General features: G+C 42.5%; 2 protein-coding genes across 3 annotated transcripts; both read right to left on the bottom strand.

Moving 5' to 3' along the window:
* Window positions 1–336: 336 nt before the first annotated feature.
* On the bottom strand, window positions 337–6,428 carry shisa4 (shisa family member 4). Of its 2 annotated transcripts, XM_034532377.1 has the most exons (6): window positions 6,146–6,252; window positions 4,563–4,665; window positions 4,176–4,353; window positions 3,029–3,165; window positions 2,758–2,943; window positions 337–2,026 (listed from the first exon to the last, which is right to left on the bottom strand). In XM_034532377.1, exons 2-6 carry the CDS (start codon window positions 4,582–4,584, stop codon window positions 1,986–1,988), a joined length of 564 nt encoding a protein of 187 aa, XP_034388268.1. In that variant the 5' UTR covers window positions 4,585–4,665; window positions 6,146–6,252; the 3' UTR covers window positions 337–1,985. The 2 variants fall into 2 exon arrangements, with proteins under 2 accessions (XP_034388268.1, XP_034388267.1); XM_034532376.1 differs by lacking the exon at window positions 4,563–4,665 and having other exon boundaries at window positions 6,146–6,428.
* A 590-nt stretch (window positions 6,429–7,018) lies between these two features.
* ipo9 (importin 9) lies at window positions 7,019–20,648 on the bottom strand. The gene is made up of 24 exons (XM_034533228.1): window positions 20,360–20,648; window positions 17,069–17,130; window positions 16,822–16,908; window positions 16,462–16,663; window positions 15,794–15,882; window positions 15,443–15,529; window positions 15,166–15,285; window positions 14,827–14,927; window positions 14,369–14,427; window positions 14,113–14,264; window positions 13,918–14,016; window positions 13,264–13,370; window positions 12,985–13,124; window positions 12,574–12,736; window positions 11,649–11,875; window positions 11,206–11,354; window positions 10,903–11,031; window positions 9,998–10,273; window positions 9,723–9,889; window positions 9,026–9,159; window positions 8,756–8,875; window positions 8,267–8,383; window positions 8,094–8,176; window positions 7,019–7,950 (listed from the first exon to the last, which is right to left on the bottom strand). The coding sequence occupies exons 1-24, from the start codon at window positions 20,517–20,519 to the stop codon at window positions 7,840–7,842; spliced, it is 3,141 nt and encodes a 1,046-aa protein (XP_034389119.1). The 5' UTR covers window positions 20,520–20,648; the 3' UTR covers window positions 7,019–7,839.
* Window positions 20,649–20,816: the final 168 nt, after the last annotated feature.

The following is a 20,816-nucleotide window of genomic DNA, read 5'->3' as shown; positions in this document are numbered from 1 at the left end:
TCATCCCATATCCATATGACAATAGACAAAAAGCCATATATATAGACAGGTTATTTTGCCAACTGAAGTCCGTTCCATTAAACACACTCATGGAGTTGGTTTAGAACAACAAATAAACAGAAACATCATTAAGCAAATGTTATGTCAAACCACATATGAAAGCATCTTACAAAGAAAAGTCCAGTGTTCTCTGTGGCTCAACAAATCTGTACAAATTGACGCCAGAGGAAACTATTTATGCTGTAAACTATTTATGCTGTAAACTAGCGGTAATAGTACTTTTTTTAGAGACAAGATACAGCAGTGAGTCTCAAGGAAAAGCCCAGACTTCTCTGATCAATCAGCATAAGTGTTTGTTTTTTAATCACGAGATAAACTACACCCGAATAAAGATAATCATCAGACAACTAACTGTTCATACATCTTACAAAGGGCACAGGGCTGTCCACGATGCTAAACCTGACCAGGTTACAGGCCCTGACCTCACTGGAGCCCAAATCTGGAAATGTAAAATTGAAGGGATAGTTTAACATTATGGGAAACACATCGATCTGCTTTCTTATCGTGCAACTCCAGATGAGAAGATTGATACACTCCCGTCTGGTTGGTACCGATTTACTTGTGCAACTCTCAGTATAGATAGGAAATATATTTCCCAAAATGTCAAACTATGACTTTAAAGAAAAAAACAATTTTTTCCACAGCAGTGCTTTTTGGCTTTGTCGCTAGTCCACAAGGGGAGAACCCATTCACAGTAAAAGGTAACCTCAATAATAATAATAAATACCAAATGGAAAGATGCCAAAAATGATAAAACATCATATCTTATGTTACAATAACAATACATTATGTTTAAAAGAACTTGTTACAATATCATAAAATATTCAGCTGAAGAACAGATTTACAAAATAAGTATTTAAATAGTTAATCTCTTTTTTTTCTCTCCATCATGGTAAGGCAGGACAATTTGTTTTAACCAGGCAGCAAGACCTGCAACTCCCCTGACCTGATATGTTACACAAAATAAACATTGAACATGACTTTCACTGGAAAACATCCTACCTGCCATTATGTGTGTAATCTAAAGATTTATAATTCATTTAAAACCAGAAAAGAAGGATGAGAGGACAGATAACTTGGACTGGGTTAGCATGCGGACGTCTAGACGTTACATTAGAATGATTCAGCTAATATACTATCATGAACAAATTTGTCCTGTCAGATACACACAAAAAAAAGAGACAAAGTTGAAACTAACGGATGATTAAAAGCCTCTTACACAAAATTAAGAGTACCATAAAACCTTTAGGCCATCTGCAAATTGAAGACAGTATGGCACTGCCTTTGAGCCATGATGTCACCTCATTTAAACATGCAGTTGGCTTTTCACTTTAGCCTCTACCACATTACGGAAAAAAACCATCATATACAGAAATAAAGACATCATGTAATCATATTTGGAGAGTGTGGAGAGCGTGTGACCTGTAATGTAGCCTAAGGCAGTTATCAATGTATTCAAATTTAGGTGAGGAAGTTAACCATTTTTCCCTTTTAATAAATAAAAGGGGGAGTGCATTATAACTTTTTGTAAATGCCTTTTGACCCCTCTGCTGTTAGGTAATGACCCTGTCGTTGAGGTGAGTGTGCCAGAGCACAAGTGGCAGCACAGAGTCGAGACGCCAGACAGATACTTCCTCACTTTGGGCCGGCGTCTGGGAAACCCGCCGGGAGCAATCGGGCGTCGGGTTGCGGAACAGAATTGGACTTACGTAAATACTCCAGAAAAGTAGGACAACCTTGGATATAAACCGAGATAAAAACCTTAAAGTGCCTCCCGCTAGTTGGGCTGTAGCGTTTATTTGAGTGTGTGCGAGAGTTGCTGCCTTCTCCTTTTGATACAGTCCTTTCTCTCAGCTGCTGTTGTTTCCCACCGTGTGTGTGTGTGTGCGTGTGTGTGTGTGTGCGTGCGTGTGTGGACAAGCTCATCAATGACCAGGATACTGAGGCGGGGAGTAAGGTGGAGGGGCTGAAAAATAAGAGGGGTTCATGAATTAATACGACTTGTTAAGAATTGTTTACCAAAAAATGACCAAATTCAGCAGCACCTTTCCTCTAGAAATGTTACAAATAGTTGTTGAGATATGGACAAAGGGGGTGTATGCCTATATAGCACAGATATCTCCACAGTTACGTAATCAATTTGATGCGATTTCTATTATTAATTTGGTTTTAAACTTGCCTGTACTTTGATTTATTACTTCTATCTTTTTTTTTCTTTCTTGTAAAGCACCTTGAATGATCTCGGGGTATGATACAGTAATACATAAATAAACTTGGCTAAAGTGGTGACTAACATTGCCATCCCTGGAGCCTCAAATGTAAAATGTGTGACAGCACTAGTGGAGAGAACAAGGACCCATTAGAATAAAAGGGTTTATGTTCTTGGTAGCATGGCGATCTCCCTTTTAAAATCATATATCAGACATCATGCATTAAAGTTGACCGTTTTTAACTGTTGGTGGTGCTCGAGGACGCAGTCCAAATTAGAGAGCGCTCAACCTCTGGGCAACTTTAATAAATGATTTGTTTTATTATATTTCTCATGGAAATGTTGAACACAAGGGGCATTATTTCTCCTTGTGCATCTTGGATAAGGGAGAAAGACTGATTAAGAGCAACTTCACTTTCCCAAAAGTAGGTTGATTATTTTTTGTTGTGACAACAAAATATGGACATAATAGCTAATGCTCCTCTTACCCTGATTGTATGTGGGATCCATAAGGTGTGGTGGATAATGTCCAGGCTGCATCATCGGGTAATGGGGCGGCATGCCAGGGTACTGGAGCGCCATTGGATAATGTAGATACTCAGATGGTCCCAGTGGTTTTCCATAAGCATCATACATGGGCTCCACTGGGTAACTGGCCATGGGGATATGCTGGGCTGTGGGGTGCAGAATGCTGTGAAGGAAACTCTCACCTCATGGTTGTCTGCACAAGAATGGACATACAAAGAGAAGAGGTCTCACCATCATACGGTGTCCGGCCCCTCTGCTGCCTTCTCTGGTAAAGGTAACAGCAGGAGCACATGAAGCAGCAGACCATGGTCGCAATGATCGCCACAAACAGGAGGATGGAGGAGGCGATGCCAGCCAAAGTGGTGGGGCTGAGAGGAGACACAAAGGAGGGCTTAAGTTACAAAGCATTTCCTTGCTTACTTTGGTTTCACCTCGTCGCCCCTCCATCTCGCGAAGCACAGGTCGAGGATTAAAGTGGAGACGGCTGCGACGTGAAGCTTTTGGTTCAGACACAATCATTAACACAGAATGACCCTGAAACACCCGATTTAGTGACGCACACATCTCTGTCTCTCGACCAGATCCCATCACCTCATAGGCCCACTGAAGCAACAAAGCCCTCCATTTCAGCTCAGCCGCCACCGCCGCTGATCTGATCTCCCACTGGGCTTTAATAAGCTGCAGGTTGTCTGCTCGCTACTGGATGGAGATGGATGGCTTCCAGTCTTTTGGAGGGAAAGCGCCACGTTTCAGAGTCTCAGGTACAAGCTTGCTTCGTCCAGCATTATCACGAGCCCTCACAGGGGATAGCTAACGACTAGTGAGAACATATTACACTGCGAGGACCGGAGCAAGGTCATTAAGTCGAATTCGGCCAGTGGGACATGAGAACAGGACTGTTTAAGAATGGAGGATTATTTTTCTTTTTTTATACAATCAATTACAGTGATGTAACCTATGCCTCGTGTTTTGTAACACTGTTTTCACTATTTTATTTGTCAGTATAAATTGTGTTGTCACATCTTTACAGAGCCTCACATAAATACATAGGTACATTACACTCCACAACATAACTACATGAAAGTATAATGTGCATAAAGTGTACTTTGTATTGATGGATTTATGTTCATAGATGTTTAAGGACGCATCTCAATGTGCGGATTTATGTTCATAGATGTTTAAGGACGCATCTGATTGTGCAGACTGGCCACAAATATCCTCCAGTGGGGTTTTAAAGAATCCGTCTGCCTCCAGAAAAGGAGGGAAATGTGATCCTGCAGCGATAGTCGTGGACCCGCGAACACAAACATCGTCTCCCGGTGTCAAATGAATGAATAAATAAGTAATTCAATCAAAACCCTGCTGTTGCTTTCCCCACCTGAACTGGAAGAGCATGCAGCGTTTCTGCTCCCTCTCCGTGATCATCTTGAAGGCGTCCAGGCAGCAGTAGCGCCGGTGGCAGTTCCCACAGCAGAACGTGATGAGAGGGCAGTCGAAGCCGTTGTGCCAGGTGCCGTTTTTATCCACGTACCACAGGCAGTCCTCGTTCGCACCGACTGCAAGACAGATACAACACCAAGTGTGAGGCAGGATGACGCCACCGGGAAAGGGGATCCGAAACGACACCCATAAGGGCAGCAGGTCAAACTTCAGTGTGTCCTCTTAAAAAAAAAAAAAGACAATTTCTCAAGTTTGACCGACGTGCTGCCGTTTCTGTTTAGTCGCACTTTTTCTAAGCGAGTGTAATTCTTGACTGTTCACTTACAGATTCTGCGGCCACATCGCATTATTCAACAGCTCACTGTGGCAGAGGATGAAAACTGATTAGGGCTCAAGTAAAGTAGCCAGGATTTAAAGGACTTGCATGTCTGAAATTAAAAAAAGGGGTTGATTTATTAATTCCAGGATTTACGGATTGTTCTCATTATCAATTAGTTCATATTTATTTTTAATGAACCAACTTTTATAAAAACATTACTAACAGTAAAAATAAATAAAAATACAGTCCAAAATATAAAATGTACTATGATGTAAGATGAGGCTAAATAATAAAAACTCTCACATTTGAGAACCCATCAGAAATAAATAAATAAAAACACATCTCTGTGAAGTTACAGTTGGGAGACTAAAGCTCACATACGGACAGAGAAACATCAGACTGTCTTTCATAAGAATAAATACATAATGGGTCCTAAATCGAGGAGCTGGTAGTTTCACGTCATCCATGAACATTAAAATTTGAAGCAGCGCAAATTAGAGCCTAATCACAAAAGTGACATTGTCCGGTACATTTTACATATGTTTTTTCACGTCTGGGAGAACACTGAAAATTAAACAACACATTTATCTTCAGAGAGATGCTCTGGTTGGACTTCTGTATTAAAGTGATCCAATAGAGAATGTCTGCAGTAGATTGTTGAGCCAAGATCTATAGAAGTCTGGCTGCTCAAAAGGTTTGGACTAATTTGGGATGATGACCTTTGAGATAAGCTTTGAGAGCTGGCATCGAGAATACTTATTCTGCCACTTGATATTACAAAATCTATTATTCTGTAGTATTAGTATCACCTGGTCGTTTACACTACTGTATGGGACAAGTCTAAAACATACCGTTTGCTTTCTACCTGGTTGAATAACAATTCAAAGCAAAAATAGACAAATACAATTATTGGTGGGATATTATTGTAGGTTAATATGTGTCGTACACATCGTCAATGTTTTTGTAGGAAAACTTGGTGCCTAATATATAATTAAAACAGAAATAATTAAAAAGATATACCTGATATTATTAATATAATTTAATTTGTTTGCAATAATGTCCTTTGTTTTAAAAACTAATGACTTATTACCAGTTTGCCAGTCACATAATATAATATGAATCTCTATGATTTAAAATAACCTTGATGAAAGTTTGATATATTTACATAAGTATTATATAAAATGCGATGTGGAGCCAAACTGTAAAGACATTGTCGTAAAGTAATTCTTTAAAAAACGAAACGGAGGTCAACGACATTAACTCGTGAACTTAACACCAGCAAGACGTCCATTAGTTCACTGGGGACTAAACAACTCGCTGCCAGCATGAATACGGTCGTCTCCAAACAGTGAGCGGTTTAGTAAACAGTTGTCCAGGCCTCAAAATAAACCTCGAGAAGACAAGAAAACGTGAAAACAGTCAGCGGCATGAGATCACGTCGGCCGCCGGAAGGCTGCAGGACGACTCCGCTCGCGACGGCCGGAACAATAACGGCCGACGCCGGCTGAACAGCCGTTTGCGGGGATCAGCCGATAGGGTCAAACCGTTAGCTCGCGACGCGCGGCCTGGCAGGAGATTCAGAATCTTACCCGGAGCGGTGCAGAGGACGACGGCGAGCAGCGCCAAAGTCAGCGCGAGGAGGGGCATGTTGCCCTCTGGGAAAGCCATCCTCGTCCTTATTTGAAGCCGAGCGAGCGATATTTGAATGAAGCGCTGTGAATGAACGAGAATAACCGGACTAACGGTCGTTCACAGGCGGTATACGGGCTCGGTAGCGGCATAGGAGACGAGCGGCATTATATCCGTCGAAATGACACATCGCGTCTGTGACGCCACCCGGGACGAGGAGGATGTTGCCTTCACGTACTGCCTGAAACGTCGGGGAAAAACAACTTCCATCTAGCTGGCTAGCGCAAATGACGTTGTGGTATCATCCCATAGTCGACCACAGGACATTTGGTGCAAGAAGTATGCCTACTTATATAATTTAAGTAGTAATACTGTAGTGCAAAAATATTCCATTACAAGTAAAAGGAAAATGCAATTTAAGGTGCAACGAAATGAATTAAGAATCCTTTCAAAATGTTATTTTAGGGTATTGTATTTTATCATTAATGAATACCTGCAAGAAAAATTGAAAACTCAAGTAAAGTAGAAGTGTCTGAAAATTGTATGTATACATATACTTGCACTCCAGTGTAAATTGTAAATTAATGCAACTAGGTACAAATATCAGGTACTTATACTTTACTTAATGGTTATGTTTTGCAACTTCATACTACTTCAGATAAATAGGCTATTGTTTTAAGATGCAAACACACATTTCTTGAACATTTAAATGAGTTTTTCACACCCACACACACACAAAAGCCCTTATTTTGTGTATAATGCAGCTATGTATTTTTTATAGTTTGGTTTCTTTCTGCAAACAAATATTCCCATAAAACAAACACTTCAAGTGGTCTCTTTAAAATAACCTGCATACTTTATTATTATTATTCACAACTTGTGGGAGACAAGAGAGGAATCTGGAAAGATTGTCCCTTTGGGACTTTTATTTAGAAATGTGTTCCATCTCAAATTTCAATGGGTTTACAAGGAAATGACAATGATGTGAGTCACCATGGCAACACTGAAGTTACCACATACCCATCGAACCCCGAGACATGACAGCCGGCCAAAGGGCTTTTAATTTCCTGTCAGAAACAGTCAGTTTTTCCGGAATATTAGGCCACCAATGTTTCTTTCCTTCCCCAAAGGTTTAGGATGTTTGTTTGTTTGACTTTCGATCAATCAATGTAAAGTTTCTCGGAAGGGTTTTCCATGTCGCATTTTTACTCTGTTTATACAGAAACACAAAAATAACAGGCTAAATTACAAATAGGACATGGCAAAATAGTCTGTCCACATTTCATGATTCACCTGTCCCACTGTGGAGCCTCGACCTTCCTATTCAATCCTCTTGTCCGGTCTGTAATTACTCTAAAATGGTGAGTCCTCTGACCTTCTTCAAGAACTGACCGAGGCAGTCTCTCACCTCTTCATTCATCTCACTTTAACATCTGCAAAGTCCTTCATCCCATCACGAGAAAGTAGAAACAGGGGAGCTATGGGTAAGTGCGTGTCCATCTCTTTTAACCCAGTTTCCTTCCTCTGCCAGGGCCATCGTCCCTTTTCTCCTCTGTCTTCGCCCTGTTGTAAATTCATCATGAGCACATAGTTGATGGGCCAGTAGGAGAGAGTTTAGATGGAAGAAGAAGTGTTGGAGCGGCACACTGCGGGGCTAGAGGCCTATTGACTGCAGTGTTTGTCTCTCAGTGGTGTTGAGGTGGCCTGAGAACATGCTGTAACATGGCTGCTGGGCGAACTGCGTCAGGAAGTCCGTCAGGTACGCCTGGGAAACGACAGGAGATACAGTGCGGGTTAATTATAAAGACATCAGTGGAGCTGGAGTCCTGGAACATAATGCTGCACAACCCAGTAACAATTGTTCATCAGTTGTGGTCAAAATTGTGTGCTAGTTTACAGCTAGTGTACCTGCAGATCAATCTGATGTATGGGGTCTTTCAAGGCATCTGGATCCTCCTCATCATCATCATCATCCTCGTAATAATCATCATCTGTAAGACAGAAACACAGCAGGAAACTTAGTGACCCGAAACAAAGTTAAACAGTAAGAGCAATAAGTGGAATTGAGGAGATACTGGTACCATATTTCTTCGAGGAGATGAGATCAGAAAGCAGCTGCCCTGCGAGGCCTTCATCCTCCTCCTCTTCAGCATCCAGACCACCCCCATCTTCATCTTCCTCCCACATACCGCTGGAATCTGAGACAAACAGCTGGTTGCTAAAAATGTCTGTTGTCTTATTCTTTAGTTTACAGGCAACAAATACAACTCGGCCATCTTCCAGTGAGTCCAGGGTTTCACCTGCCAAATATGCCAAAAATATCTGCAACTGTTTTATAGCTAAAGTTGATCTGACAGTGAATGTCACACTTCATTGATACCCAGAGAAACTGCGCACCTAAATTGTCAGGATGGTTGAAATGCATGAAGTCGCCATGGTGGGGCCCCCGCACTGAAACGAGCAACAATCTGTTGATGCCGTTTCCTACTGCAGAAAAATTCCACGAGGTGAAACACCGAACCCTTGTTTTAGAGGCCCCAACTGCAAGCATTTGCATTATTTGTATTCACCTTGACTCCAGTCAGCGGCGTTCGTCCTGCTGGCGTTCGCCTCCACTACCGTTGAGAGCTCATTGATGATCAACTTAAAGATCTTCACAAGCAAAGGAATGTTGGTCCACCTCTCTGGGTCTGTGGAGGAGAAATAAAACAGTTAAGAGCACGAAGTAACAGAGCTCATTGTCAACAGTTCGCACCGCCCTGTGGTAAATCCTGAGATCGCTGCATGGTCGTAATGAGATGAACATATTCAACCATCTTTGGGTCCAAATGCTTCCTTACTCTTGGCAGATTTGGAACGTGTGCGGATGCCGTCTTCAGGGCTGTAGATCTCTTCTCCCTTCACCACGATGTCCTGGAGACGTTTGTCGTCAGTGTTGAGACCGTGCTGCAGCAGCTTACAGAGAGCCACCGTACTGAAGAGAGAGAACAAAAAACAGATGACAAAAGTTTCAGATATGTGGCAAGGTTGAAAAAAAAGAAAATTGCTGGCTATTTTAGTTTATGTGCAGAGTTACGCTAAAAAATAACTAGTTTGTACCACGCATTGTTTCATTACATTAAATGTGAAAAAAGGGGGGAGGGGGCATGCCAGTTTTAAAATGTGGGGATAACTGGTCACTTTGTAGACAGCCTCTTATATATAGCAGTTAGTGTTGCACGCATCAAAAGTTGGAGAAATAGTTGTGGAAAGAATGAAAAGTTCAAATGTTATTGCCAAAATAACACTTTGGCAATAACATTTTTTTCTCTTTTATAGAACAGCTTCACTTTCTTGGCCTAAAGCTGGCAACACTATGGGCTTTATTTATTCATTGGTGGTTCAGCTTAGCATGTGTAGACCGCTAGGACGAGCATGATTCACAGAGCAAACTGTGAATTAGCTCATATATAAACTTTGGCTCTAGGTTTAATATACATGTTATGGGTTTACATTTAAAAATTTTGTCAGTATAAATGATGAATGAAAATGTCTGACCTGACTTTACCCTCGTACTGTCCGTAGAACAGGTGCTGCCTGCTCATCCACTCCGTCATTACAAACTCCAGCGCAGGTTTTCCCGTCGGGCCAGGCAGACTGCACAAGAACTCCAGCAGAGGCTCCAGCTGGGAGTGAACCAGGTGGGCAAACACCATGATCAGAGACTAAAGAGATTAAAGACCAGGTTATCATACACATCCGGAACAGGCGTGATCAGTCTGTGAAGTAAAGGCCAGAGTTTGCTCCACCCCCTCACCCCCCCCTTTACCTACCTGCATGACACTCAGAGTCTCAGCTTGCTGCATCTTGCTCAGAATCGCTCGGAGGATCTGGTCCAGCTGTTCCCCGAGCTGGGTTCCTGCCCGAGAGATCAGTGTGGACACCAACCTGCCCACGAAGGCGGCCGTGAACTCGGAGGTCCGGGGGTCCAGCAGCTGGTTGACCACCTGCATAACGTACCAGAGGCCGCTGTTCCCCTGCTCGTCCCTCCACTGAGCAATCTGCTCGAGGGCGACGGAGACGTACGCCCGCAGACACTCTCCTCCGTTCTGGAGAGGAGAGGGATGTGGTGAACGAGCAGCAGTAACAGAGCGAGAGAGAGGAGAGCGGCGTGGCCCCATATTACAGTTTTGAAATCAGCACCAATCATATATGGTTTTTTTTACATTTTCTATTCAAAATAGAAATGTTTGATTAAGATTAATGTGAAGACCAAGTAAAAATAAAAAAGTTAATGCATACCAGTGAACTTGAAAAAAATCCAAGTTTATATATATATATATATATATATATATATATAAATTTATTTACCCCAAGTAAAAATGAAAAAGTTAATGCATACCAGTGAACTTGAAAAAAATCCAAGTTTATATATATATATATATATATATATATATATATATATATATATATATATATATATATATATATATAATTTATTTACCCCAAGTAAAAAATAAAAAAGTTAATAAATATATATATATATATATATATATATATATATATATATATATATATATATATATATTAACTTGTTAATTTTTAAATAAATAAATATATATTTATTTATTTTTTTAAGTAGCTTGTGACATTTGATTGAAAACATCCTTTGTCTCCTCCAGGCGCACGCAACCAGTGCTCGTGTCTGGAGGAGACGCAAAAACGTTGTTGGGTTTACCTGCATTATCGTGTTGTCATCAGTGCGTAAGCTGCACTGTGCCACCACAGGGAACGCCTGGCACACCAACATCTCTGAGAGAGGGGGTTTGGTGTTTCGGACAACTGTGGTCAGGATGTCAATAGACGTCTGTCGTGCAGAGGTGGAGAAAATGTGTTGTTACTCTCCGTAAACCACTTTATTAAGACATTGCAAAAGCAGAGCTGATTATTTGAGTTTGATCCTGTAACATTTTTAGAGGTGCCATATCTAGATAAAGTGATGTTTTAGATGGACAATCTGAGTGTGCCACTAGCTACTTACAGCACAGAGTCCCGCGGGCATCTTGTCGGGGGGAGCATGCATGATGCTGACCAGCGTGGGGATGAGACGCATCTGCATGGGGCCCTGGCAGCCTTCGATCTGTGCCAGCTCCTTAAAGATGTCCTGAGCCAGGGACGCCACAACAGGGTCTGGGGAGGAGAAAGGAGACAGAGAAGATAAGAGACAAATCAAATCTATGTGTCCCTTAACTTAACATGTCTGTCTTCTCTGGAAAGTCTGAAAAAGGTGCCACACTTTGCAGAGAGAAACTGAATCCTGATGATCTATGTCAAAGAATGTAAAGACATTTTCAATATTCAATTTAACCTGTAAAATGAGGAATGAAGAGAATAAAACATAAAAAAGGAAGTTTAAATACAGAGTTAGATGTGAAAATAGTATAAGTCTCATAGAGGGCGCGGTCAGAGGAGCTATAGCAGTACCATTGTTATATTTAAGGAAAATAGCAATGGTGAGGGGGCAGATTTTGTTCTCGGCACTGGTGGTGAAAACCGGGTCGACGGTGCAGACGATGCACAGAGTCTCCATGACGAGGGTGAGCACCTCGGAGCTGAACTGGGCAGCCAGTTGGACCAGTCCCTCGAGGATGCTGGGGAGGAAGGGCTGAAGGACGTGGGTGCTTTCTGACAGCTTCAGCTGATCACAATACCTGGAGAAAGACTGTAATGATGAACAGGCAGTATGCAGAGATGCAACAACAACATTGAACACATCTATTTGAAGCAGAAGACATTTTGGGAAATACATTTTTCTTCATTCCTGTTAAGGATTAAATGAGAAGATCAATACCACTCTGATATTGGCATGGTAAATTTAAAGCTAAAGCCAGCCGTGGGTTAGCTTAGCATAAAGTCTGTAAACAGCTAGTTGGCTCATTCCAAATGTAAGAACATCCATCCACTGGCATTTTAAGACTCAGTAACTAGCATGGAACATGTGGTCTGTTGAATACATGCAAAACCCAACGTGTTTTCACCTTTGGACAGTCAGGCTAGCTAATTACATGAGTCCTTATGCTAAGCTAACAGGCTGTAGCATCATCATAGCATCTTCTCCTCTAAATTTGTATTTGTAATTTAATTTTCAGTAAGAATAATATGAAACAATTGCCATAACGTTGCCTATACCAGAGGAAACAATTATGTCTAGTCTGGATCATTTCAAAAATATTTTTCAAGATACTAAAATCTCTTCATCTTTATTGTCAGCAGACTCTTCCAGAAAGCGTTTGAACTAATATAGTTGTTGTGTCTTTCCGTGGTTTCTGGCTTTCAGATGAAGTTGTTCATTGCTAAAAATCACAAACATTGCATACATCCTGTTTGAGAGTCAGCACAACTTGCTCACCCCCAGATGGCCCTGACTCCGGAAATGCGGACAGAGGGCGGCTGGCTGTCGTGGAGGCCGCTGACGGTGGCCTGAAGGAACTGCTGGATGAGTTCAGGAGACATGGCCGCTGTGAAGCGACTGGCCGCCCACAGAGCCCGGCCGAGGAGGAACGGAGACGCCGCTGGTCAAGAGAAAAGACAGACAAGAGACGGAATTACAACACGAGTAATATGCTGGAATATTTATTCAATAACAAATTATTTACATTGTTGTGGCAATGTGTTCCTTGTGAGGAACTGGGGCACTAACGGAGGAATAAACTCTATCGATCACATACACTTCAGAAAGATAGTACTTGTGGGAGATCGTTTTAGGGGTGTTCTTTGTGCCGCGTTGTTGATCCCAGTTAAGGGTCCGTTTGGGACTCACCTGGCAGGTTGAGATCAGCCAGGATAACGTTGGCCAGGAAACCATGCATGTCAAACTGGATACGACCATTTTTCACGTTCTCCGTGATGATGGTTTTGACAGAGCCGAGGGCCAACAAGCAGGCCTCATGGATCTTCCACCTAGTTTAAAAAAAAAAAAAAAAAAAAAAAGAACATTACTTTTCTGACTTAAAAGCCCAGGTGAAATTAGGACAAATTCAGCAAAGTTTTAAGGCCAGACACTGAGACGTAGACAGAAAAGTGTTGAGTTTCTCCCCACCAGTGCTCATTGCCACTGTTCTTGGCCTGCTCTGCCTCCTGGAGGTGTCTGGTCGCTGCCGCTGCCAGCGCTGCGGCACTCTCATTCTGAAACTCTGCAGCAACAGCCTGCAAGCAGAGGTCAAAGGTTACCATCATTATGCACACTCTCAGAGTGGACCAGAGGCACCGTGAAGTGAGCCGATGTGCAAAGAGTGGCAATCAAACAACTGCCAACTTAAAAATGCTGGACATTTATGACCTGTGTTCTACATGCGAGAGCACTGCTCAGCGTTGCTATGACTGAACACTGCAGAGAAGAATCCCCTGTTCATAAGGCAACGTGGTTCACCAGAGGCCTCGAGTGTTTGTAGAGGCAGTAAGTGTAGAAGGGGAAAAAGGAGAGCAAGGAGGCGTATTTCTACAGGACTATGTGGAAACAATCAACATTTTTAGACCAGACTGGACTATAACATAGTGACTGACATTCAGAAAACAAACAGGTGGGATGTGAAAAGCACCCTCAGATTATTTTTATTCTAAAAGGTGATTTTAAAGTGACAGTGTGGCGCAATAAGTCATCTATTGGCTGAAATGGAAAATAGTATTATTAACTGTGTTATTAACTCTTTTTTTAAAAATTTGGGCTTCAAAGAGTTGAATGTTTTTATCTCACCAGCAGCAGGTCCTGAGCAGAGATCCTGACAGAGTAGGAGAAGGTGTCATCATCCTCGTCCTCTACAAACTGCTGGGGGTTGGCTGTCCACACTTTGATCTGAGGAAACAAGAGGGTGAACACTTTCTTTACAGCTCATACTACCCACTCAACAGCAATTTTAACCTCATGCGATCATCAATCAATACACTGCACCTGGTCCTCGGTGATCTGCATGTACAGGATGACGTAGTAGATGAGTTCGGGCAGGGCTTTCTTCACCGTGCTCTTGAACTTGTTGTTCTCCAGCAGCGTGTGGACAAACTCAAAGATGCTGAACACCAGATTCTCAAAACCCAGAACCTCGCCTGCAAAAAGGAGCCAATGAGAAGATTTTTTAAAAAAGGAGCTTTGAATGCTGCAAATTTTTCAAATCAATATTGCATGCTGGCAGTGAAAGCACGCCGCTCACCATCCGAGTCTACTGGGTCATCCACTTCTTCTGTGTAGTTGACTTCTGTTCTCACATAAGTGAACATATGGTTAAGGAATACTCCACTACCTGAACCTTTAGTTTTCCTTTATAGTTAGTAGTCGTAATATAGGATCTTTTCATTCAGTTCACCGATTTAAATCTGAAAATATCAGATGAGTGGCGTACAGTCATTTTGTCAGAAGTAGAACAATCTTTGCAAAACAACTATATTATTTTTCTCAACATAAAACTCTTTTGATCTTGCTGAATAAGCAGGTGACTTCCATGTAACAGAATGAGCTGCTGTAGTGAGGTGGATTAGAGGATGTTCTGCCACCAAAAGGCCACAAACTCCAAACTGTGTTTGAAAAGAAGTAAAACCGCTAGATTTCTACCTCTAAATGTTTAGGCAAGAAATAATTAGCTACTCTGCAGTTTGGTAGTGTAAAGGATATAGAGCTGCACTTTCGGTCAGTGTATTCCACACAATTGGTAATATCTGCTGCATGGAGGACACCATGGGTTTGGGGAAGTTCCTCACCAATGCCGTTACCGCCTGGGAGAGGATGAAAAAGAAATTCTGATTGAAATCCTCATTTTCAAAAATCACATACCACTTCTCTCATCTTGGTTCCTTAAGTGGATAAATATAATGTGACCAACACACTGCTGAATACCACAGTCACGCTACAGTCATTTTAACTGCAAATTCATTTACTATTTAAACAAACATGAGTGGAGAGATTCGAAGGACAAGCAACTTCTGGATGACTCTTTGGTCTCTAATGTCTCACCTTGAGGACTTCCATCTTGAGGCCGCTATCAGACGATTGTCCATCAGGCATCTGCAGAGCCAGCACAAACGCTTCTGTGAACTGCTGCACAACAGGGAAGATCAAGGCTTTGGCTGCACCCTACAAACACATACAGACAGATAAGGGACAATATCATTACAAACAAGGTATTGACAAGTTAGTCAAGAATGTCACTTCCTTTTTGTTAAAAAAAAGAAGGTATGTGTCATATAAATGTATGACCTAAGTCTATTATGCAATTATTCACATGACTCACCTTCTCAAGCTCCTCAATAGCACAGATGAGGTTGGCACAGGTGGTGAATATCTCCACTGCTCTGGATCGCGTACGAATACTGTACACCTGTGACAGTTATAAGTTATGAAAACAATGTAGCTAAAACTTCATATTACACAAACACTGTGCAGAATAAGGGATATTATCAGTTACATAGAATTGTACAGCTCCCACTGGTTGTTGACAAAAATGTGTGCATCCAGAAAAAGAAAAAAATGCTAAATATAGAATAATTCAACCGTTTTTTTTTTTTAAACAGTGAAACACTGTTGTGCCAAAGTACAATGTAACGCTTCAGAAAACCAGTAGAGTTAAAAGTTGTAGTCATACCTCAGCCATTGTGAAGATCTTGTACATTTCAGGTAAGATGACTGGAGCCACCAGCGGCATCTGTGTATCGGTCACCTCCCGAGTAAACTCTGGATTTAACACACAACACGTTTTGATAAACAAAAAGACATTTAAAGTCAGCCTGGTTTTTCTCAAGTTATTATTTGTCAAAGGGAACATTTCATCCTCTGATTTCTTTCTTTTGAAGTAAGAATTAACAAAATATACAAAAAAAGTGGAGTGAGACAAATAGTGAGGGTTGGCAAAAGCAATTTGTTGGTAAACAACATGACAGTTTGGTGTTATCTTCAGCAACAGCCAGCAGTGGCACATACATTTGTGAAACTCAGTGTAATGAATAATGAGAATGCACTGATCCCACATGTTCTCGCCTGATACCTAAACTTTAGGATTTCTGCTGATACCCACTTCTGAGACAATGGTGACAATAACATTTCTCTTTTTAACTTTTCCATTTAAAATCACTGTTTGAAATAGATTGAAATCAAAAGTAGTATCTTTTGGCACTGATGACATTCCTAAAAATATTATTAGTATGAAATAATAACACTGGCTGTGCCTTTAGAAAAAGTCACTTATATTCTCATCATGCTTTAGAGGATGTACATGTACCGTTTTGGTGTGTTTATGTGCATCTTATTATATACCTGTGAGGACCCTCATGGCCCCGTGCACAGCATTGACGTCTCCGCTGACCAGCATCTCCATCAGCAGGGTGAACAGCTGTGGCCAGGCCTCAGGCCAGTCCCAGTGGGCGATGGCTGACACGGCGTACGCAACACTGGAGCGAACTTTGCTGATCGCCTCCCGCAAACCGCTTGGCAGCAGCTCCCTGATGGCGGCTTTAGCCTGGAGGGGAACAACAGGACTTTGACAACATCTGGCTAAAAAAAAAAAAAAGAAGCCTTCTGGGATCAATTAAAAGTGTGTGCAAAATCATTTCCAAAAGGATAACACTTCTGCCCGGAGCAGACAAAGAAATGTATTTAAAATGAAGAATGGTTTACCTGATCTGTAGTTTCAGGAGGCCTGAATTTCTCTGACTGGGAACACCAGTGAGTTTCCACATACTGCTTCAGGATAACCGACGCCAACTACAAACACAGGCAACAAGACGGACACGAGGAATGACCGTGCCATCTGTTAAATTGCACAATCAGACGCCCACCATGATCAATAGCTAACTGAGACCTTTGTTTGACATGCACGTGTGGGCTGGACATCCTTTGCAAATGTTTACTGTTTTACACTCACCTGACGAATTGCGAGCGCTCCCTGAGGATCAACTGTGAGTTCTGCCAGATGGACGCCAAACTCTACAATATGAACATATCAGCAAAAATAAAATGAGTAATTAATTCATGGATGGAAAAACGAGAGAGCTCAGAACATACATTATACGATAAGAGCAGGCAGGCTAAGGAATCATATCAAGTGTTTGTCACAACACAGAATCCCAGTGTTTGTAAGGACAGTGAAGATAAACAAGAGACATTAGTCTTTCAAACAAACCTCTACAAACTAGTGTCATGAGACAAATCTATCCACACAGACTCAGTGCTGTAATTGTTGCTGAAGATGCCTCAACATAATGATTTAAATATTTTGTGTTTTATACATGTTCCTTTCTGGTGTTGTTGAAGTTGTTTAGATCATTTGTTTTAACTTTGACATTAAAAGAGACTTTTCCTGTTAAAGCATGAAAATTACGTGTTTTTTCCTTTTATCCAGAATTGTAACTGAATAGCGCTTCTGGAACACAAAATAGCTGCTGCAGCATGATGACAAGGAGCTACGCTGTGATGCCATGTAAAGAAAATACAACACAAGGAAGCTAAAGCATACATTACATTACATTACATTACATGTCATTTAGCTGACGCTTTTATCCAAAGCGACTTACAATAAGTGCATTAAACCATGAGTCCAAACTCAGAACAACAAGAATCAAGCAAGTACAATTTCTTCAATAACGTTAAACTACAGAGTGCTATCAGTAAGAGCCATTTAAGTGCTACTAAAGTGCTAAACAACAAAGTGCTATCGGTAAGGGACATTTAAGTGCTACTACGGCTCTACCTTCCCTATTCAAGGTATAGTCGAAAAAGATGTGTTTTTAGTTTGCGACGGAAGATGTAGAGACTTTCTGCTGTCCTGATGTCAATGGGGAGCTCATTCCACCAATGAGGAGCCAGCACAGCAAACAGTCGTGATTTTGTTGAGTGTTTAGCTCGAAGTGAAGGAGCTACAAGCCGATTGGCAGAAGCCGAGCGAAGTGAACGGGCTGGGGTGTACGGTTTGACCATGTCCTGGATGTAGACCGGACCCGATCTGTTCGCAGCACGGTACGCAAGTACCAATGTTTTGAAGCGGATGCGGGCGGCCACCGGTAACCAGTGAAGGTCGCGGAGGAGCGGAGTAGTGTGGGTACATTTCGGGAGGTTGAAGACCAGTCGAGCAGCTGCATTCTGGATGAGCTATAGAGGTCGAATGGCATTAGCAGGTAGACCTGCCAGGAGGGAGTTGCAATAGTCTAGCCGTGAGATGACCAGAGCCTGGACCAGAACCTGTGCCGCCTTCTGAGTGAGAAGGCGTCGTATTCTCCTGATGTTGTACAGCATGTACCTACAGGAGCGTGTTATTGCGGTAATGTTGGCAGTCAGGGAGAGTTGACTGTCGAGTGTCACACCGAGGTTCCTGGCAGTCGGAGTCGGAGCCAGCACTGAGTTGTTGCACAGTCAGAACAAACAAACAAATGTCCTAAATTCCATAAATGTTTAGGTGTGTTGTTGTGAGCCTGTGTACTACAATAAATGACAACATTGATATGATTCCAAGGCTAACCACATTGCACCAACTGATGAGCTATAATGCACAAAAGGAGTACACCGGTTTGAAGCTGGCCTGACAGGAATGCAGTGTGATACAGTTCAGGATCAGCGTCAACCTCAACTCTGATACAGCTCTCTCTCACTGGGTTTTACTAAGAGTGACATCACGCCAGAAGACAATGTTAGTGCTGACAAACGTACAGAGTGCCTGCCTTAGAGAGGGGCCAGCGGAAAGGTCGGCCTCGCTGCGATGCTGCAGTGTAGCAGACAGACAGTGTTCAAAATTAGCCTTTGACCGGGTCACGAGGATTGCGGGACAGACAATGGGAAGTCTAGCCACTAGGTACTGGATATAGTACCTAGTATCCATGTGTCCCAATTGAGAGCTATTTAAAAATAAAATGCGTTAGTCTTATTTCCACAATACACGCAACTGTCACCAATTGTTTAGATACGGTATACTGTCAACTTCATGTCCATGGTCTTTGTAAACTCCTAAACTTTATTTTAAGACCTTTAATGAGCATTTTAAAATGGCAATTACAACATAACATAGGCCACTTGTGTCACTGCTATGACAATTGACTGCTATGTCAATTGGTAAACAGTTTGTTCAACTGTTGATTTGCCCACCAGAAGAGAAGAATACTGAACTGGTCTGATTTAGCAACAAAGGCAACTTCTGATAAGATCTCACAATGTTTTCAGGGCTTTTAGTGACCTCTATGACACGTTCACTGTTATTAAATAGTTATAAACTTGAGACTTGAGGTGCCACCATGCTTGTGTTGCTATACATTTGAGTTTTGATGCATAAATACATTTGATGAAGATGGCTGCATACTGGTGGAAACATGTATTTTAACTCACATTGACACAACTGAGAATAGGAGGAGCAAGGACGCTTATTTTGGGCAGATCACGTTTCTATGAAAAAAAAAAGAATACTTCACAGTATAAACGTTATGTATTTATGGACTCTGGCCCGGTAGTTGTTGTCTTTCCCTCTCTCACGTATATGATGCCGAGGATGTTGATGATGTGGGATCCACGTGAGACGTCTTCGCGGGAAAGTCTGTCACAGGGCATTCTGTGGCTCCCATGTGGCCCGTGGAATAATTTAATAAAAAGACATCTGGGACATTTAGAAGATGGTTCAAATGAATCAACAAAAAAAAAAAAGGCGAGCTGCCATAATCACGTTATCGAATTCCAATGCGCTCGCGAGCAGGAAAGGTTCGTGTCGCTCGAGCTTCAGAACTGTGACAAGAGGAGATAACCTGAGATAGCGTAACGCTAACAGGACGTTAAATAAAGCGTAGTCCACCCTATTGCTGTGTTGTTGAGGCCGACTCCCCACAGCCCTCCCCCTCCTCCATGTGCTTCACGTAACTTACTTAACGTTACCGGCTAACGTTAACGAGTACAGTTGTGACACAACTGTCAGTTTGAGCACAGCTTAACGAGCAATCACGGTCCATCACTAACTTCTGGAAATATAGCATTTTCGGGGAGCCGAGGCACTAAGTTAATTCTCCGGCTAACGTTTCGACTGTTAGCTCCTTCTCGGCGCAGCACAAAGTTAGCGCCGATAAAAGCAGCAGAACAGCTGTGCGCGTGCGGCTCGTCTCTGAAAGAGGCCCCGGGGAGCACCGGGGAGCTAGCAACCGTTAACTCCCTCAACTGTCGGGTTCGAAAACCGACTACCACTCACCCTCTGTCACTTCCAGCACTTTGACCTGCTCCTCCGCGGCGGCGCGCACTTCTTGAACCGGGGACAGGATGGCCGTCAGCGTCTCGATAAGAGCCTCTTTCAGTCCCTGCTGTACCGGGCCAGCGGCCGAACCGGACCGAGCACCACCCGCCGCACTCATCCCTGCCGTGTTTTCACCCGCAGCCCGCGACAGAGTCAGTCCACCACCGACACCGACACCCGGGGAGGAGCAGAGAGCCACGGCGACCGAGGTGAAGCGCGCCAATGCATGGAAACGTGGAGGCGGGGCTTGACGGGAGGAAGCGCATCGTGTCGTCGGCTTCGCCCCACGTGTTTTGTTTTTGGATCGGTCTTTTGGTTTTCAAGCTCGGACTCCCTCTAGTGGCGCGGGGGGGAAACGACGTCTCGTCGTCAACTTGAAATTGACTTTACGCCACATCAATTACCAGATGCGGCA

This window comes from Cyclopterus lumpus, chromosome 5 (assembly GCF_009769545.1).
Source record: "Cyclopterus lumpus isolate fCycLum1 chromosome 5, fCycLum1.pri, whole genome shotgun sequence".
Lineage (NCBI taxonomy): Eukaryota > Metazoa > Chordata > Actinopteri > Perciformes > Cyclopteridae > Cyclopterus > Cyclopterus lumpus.
The sequence above is the reverse complement of the archived record's forward strand: the minus strand, read 5'-3'. Positions and strand labels throughout refer to the sequence as shown.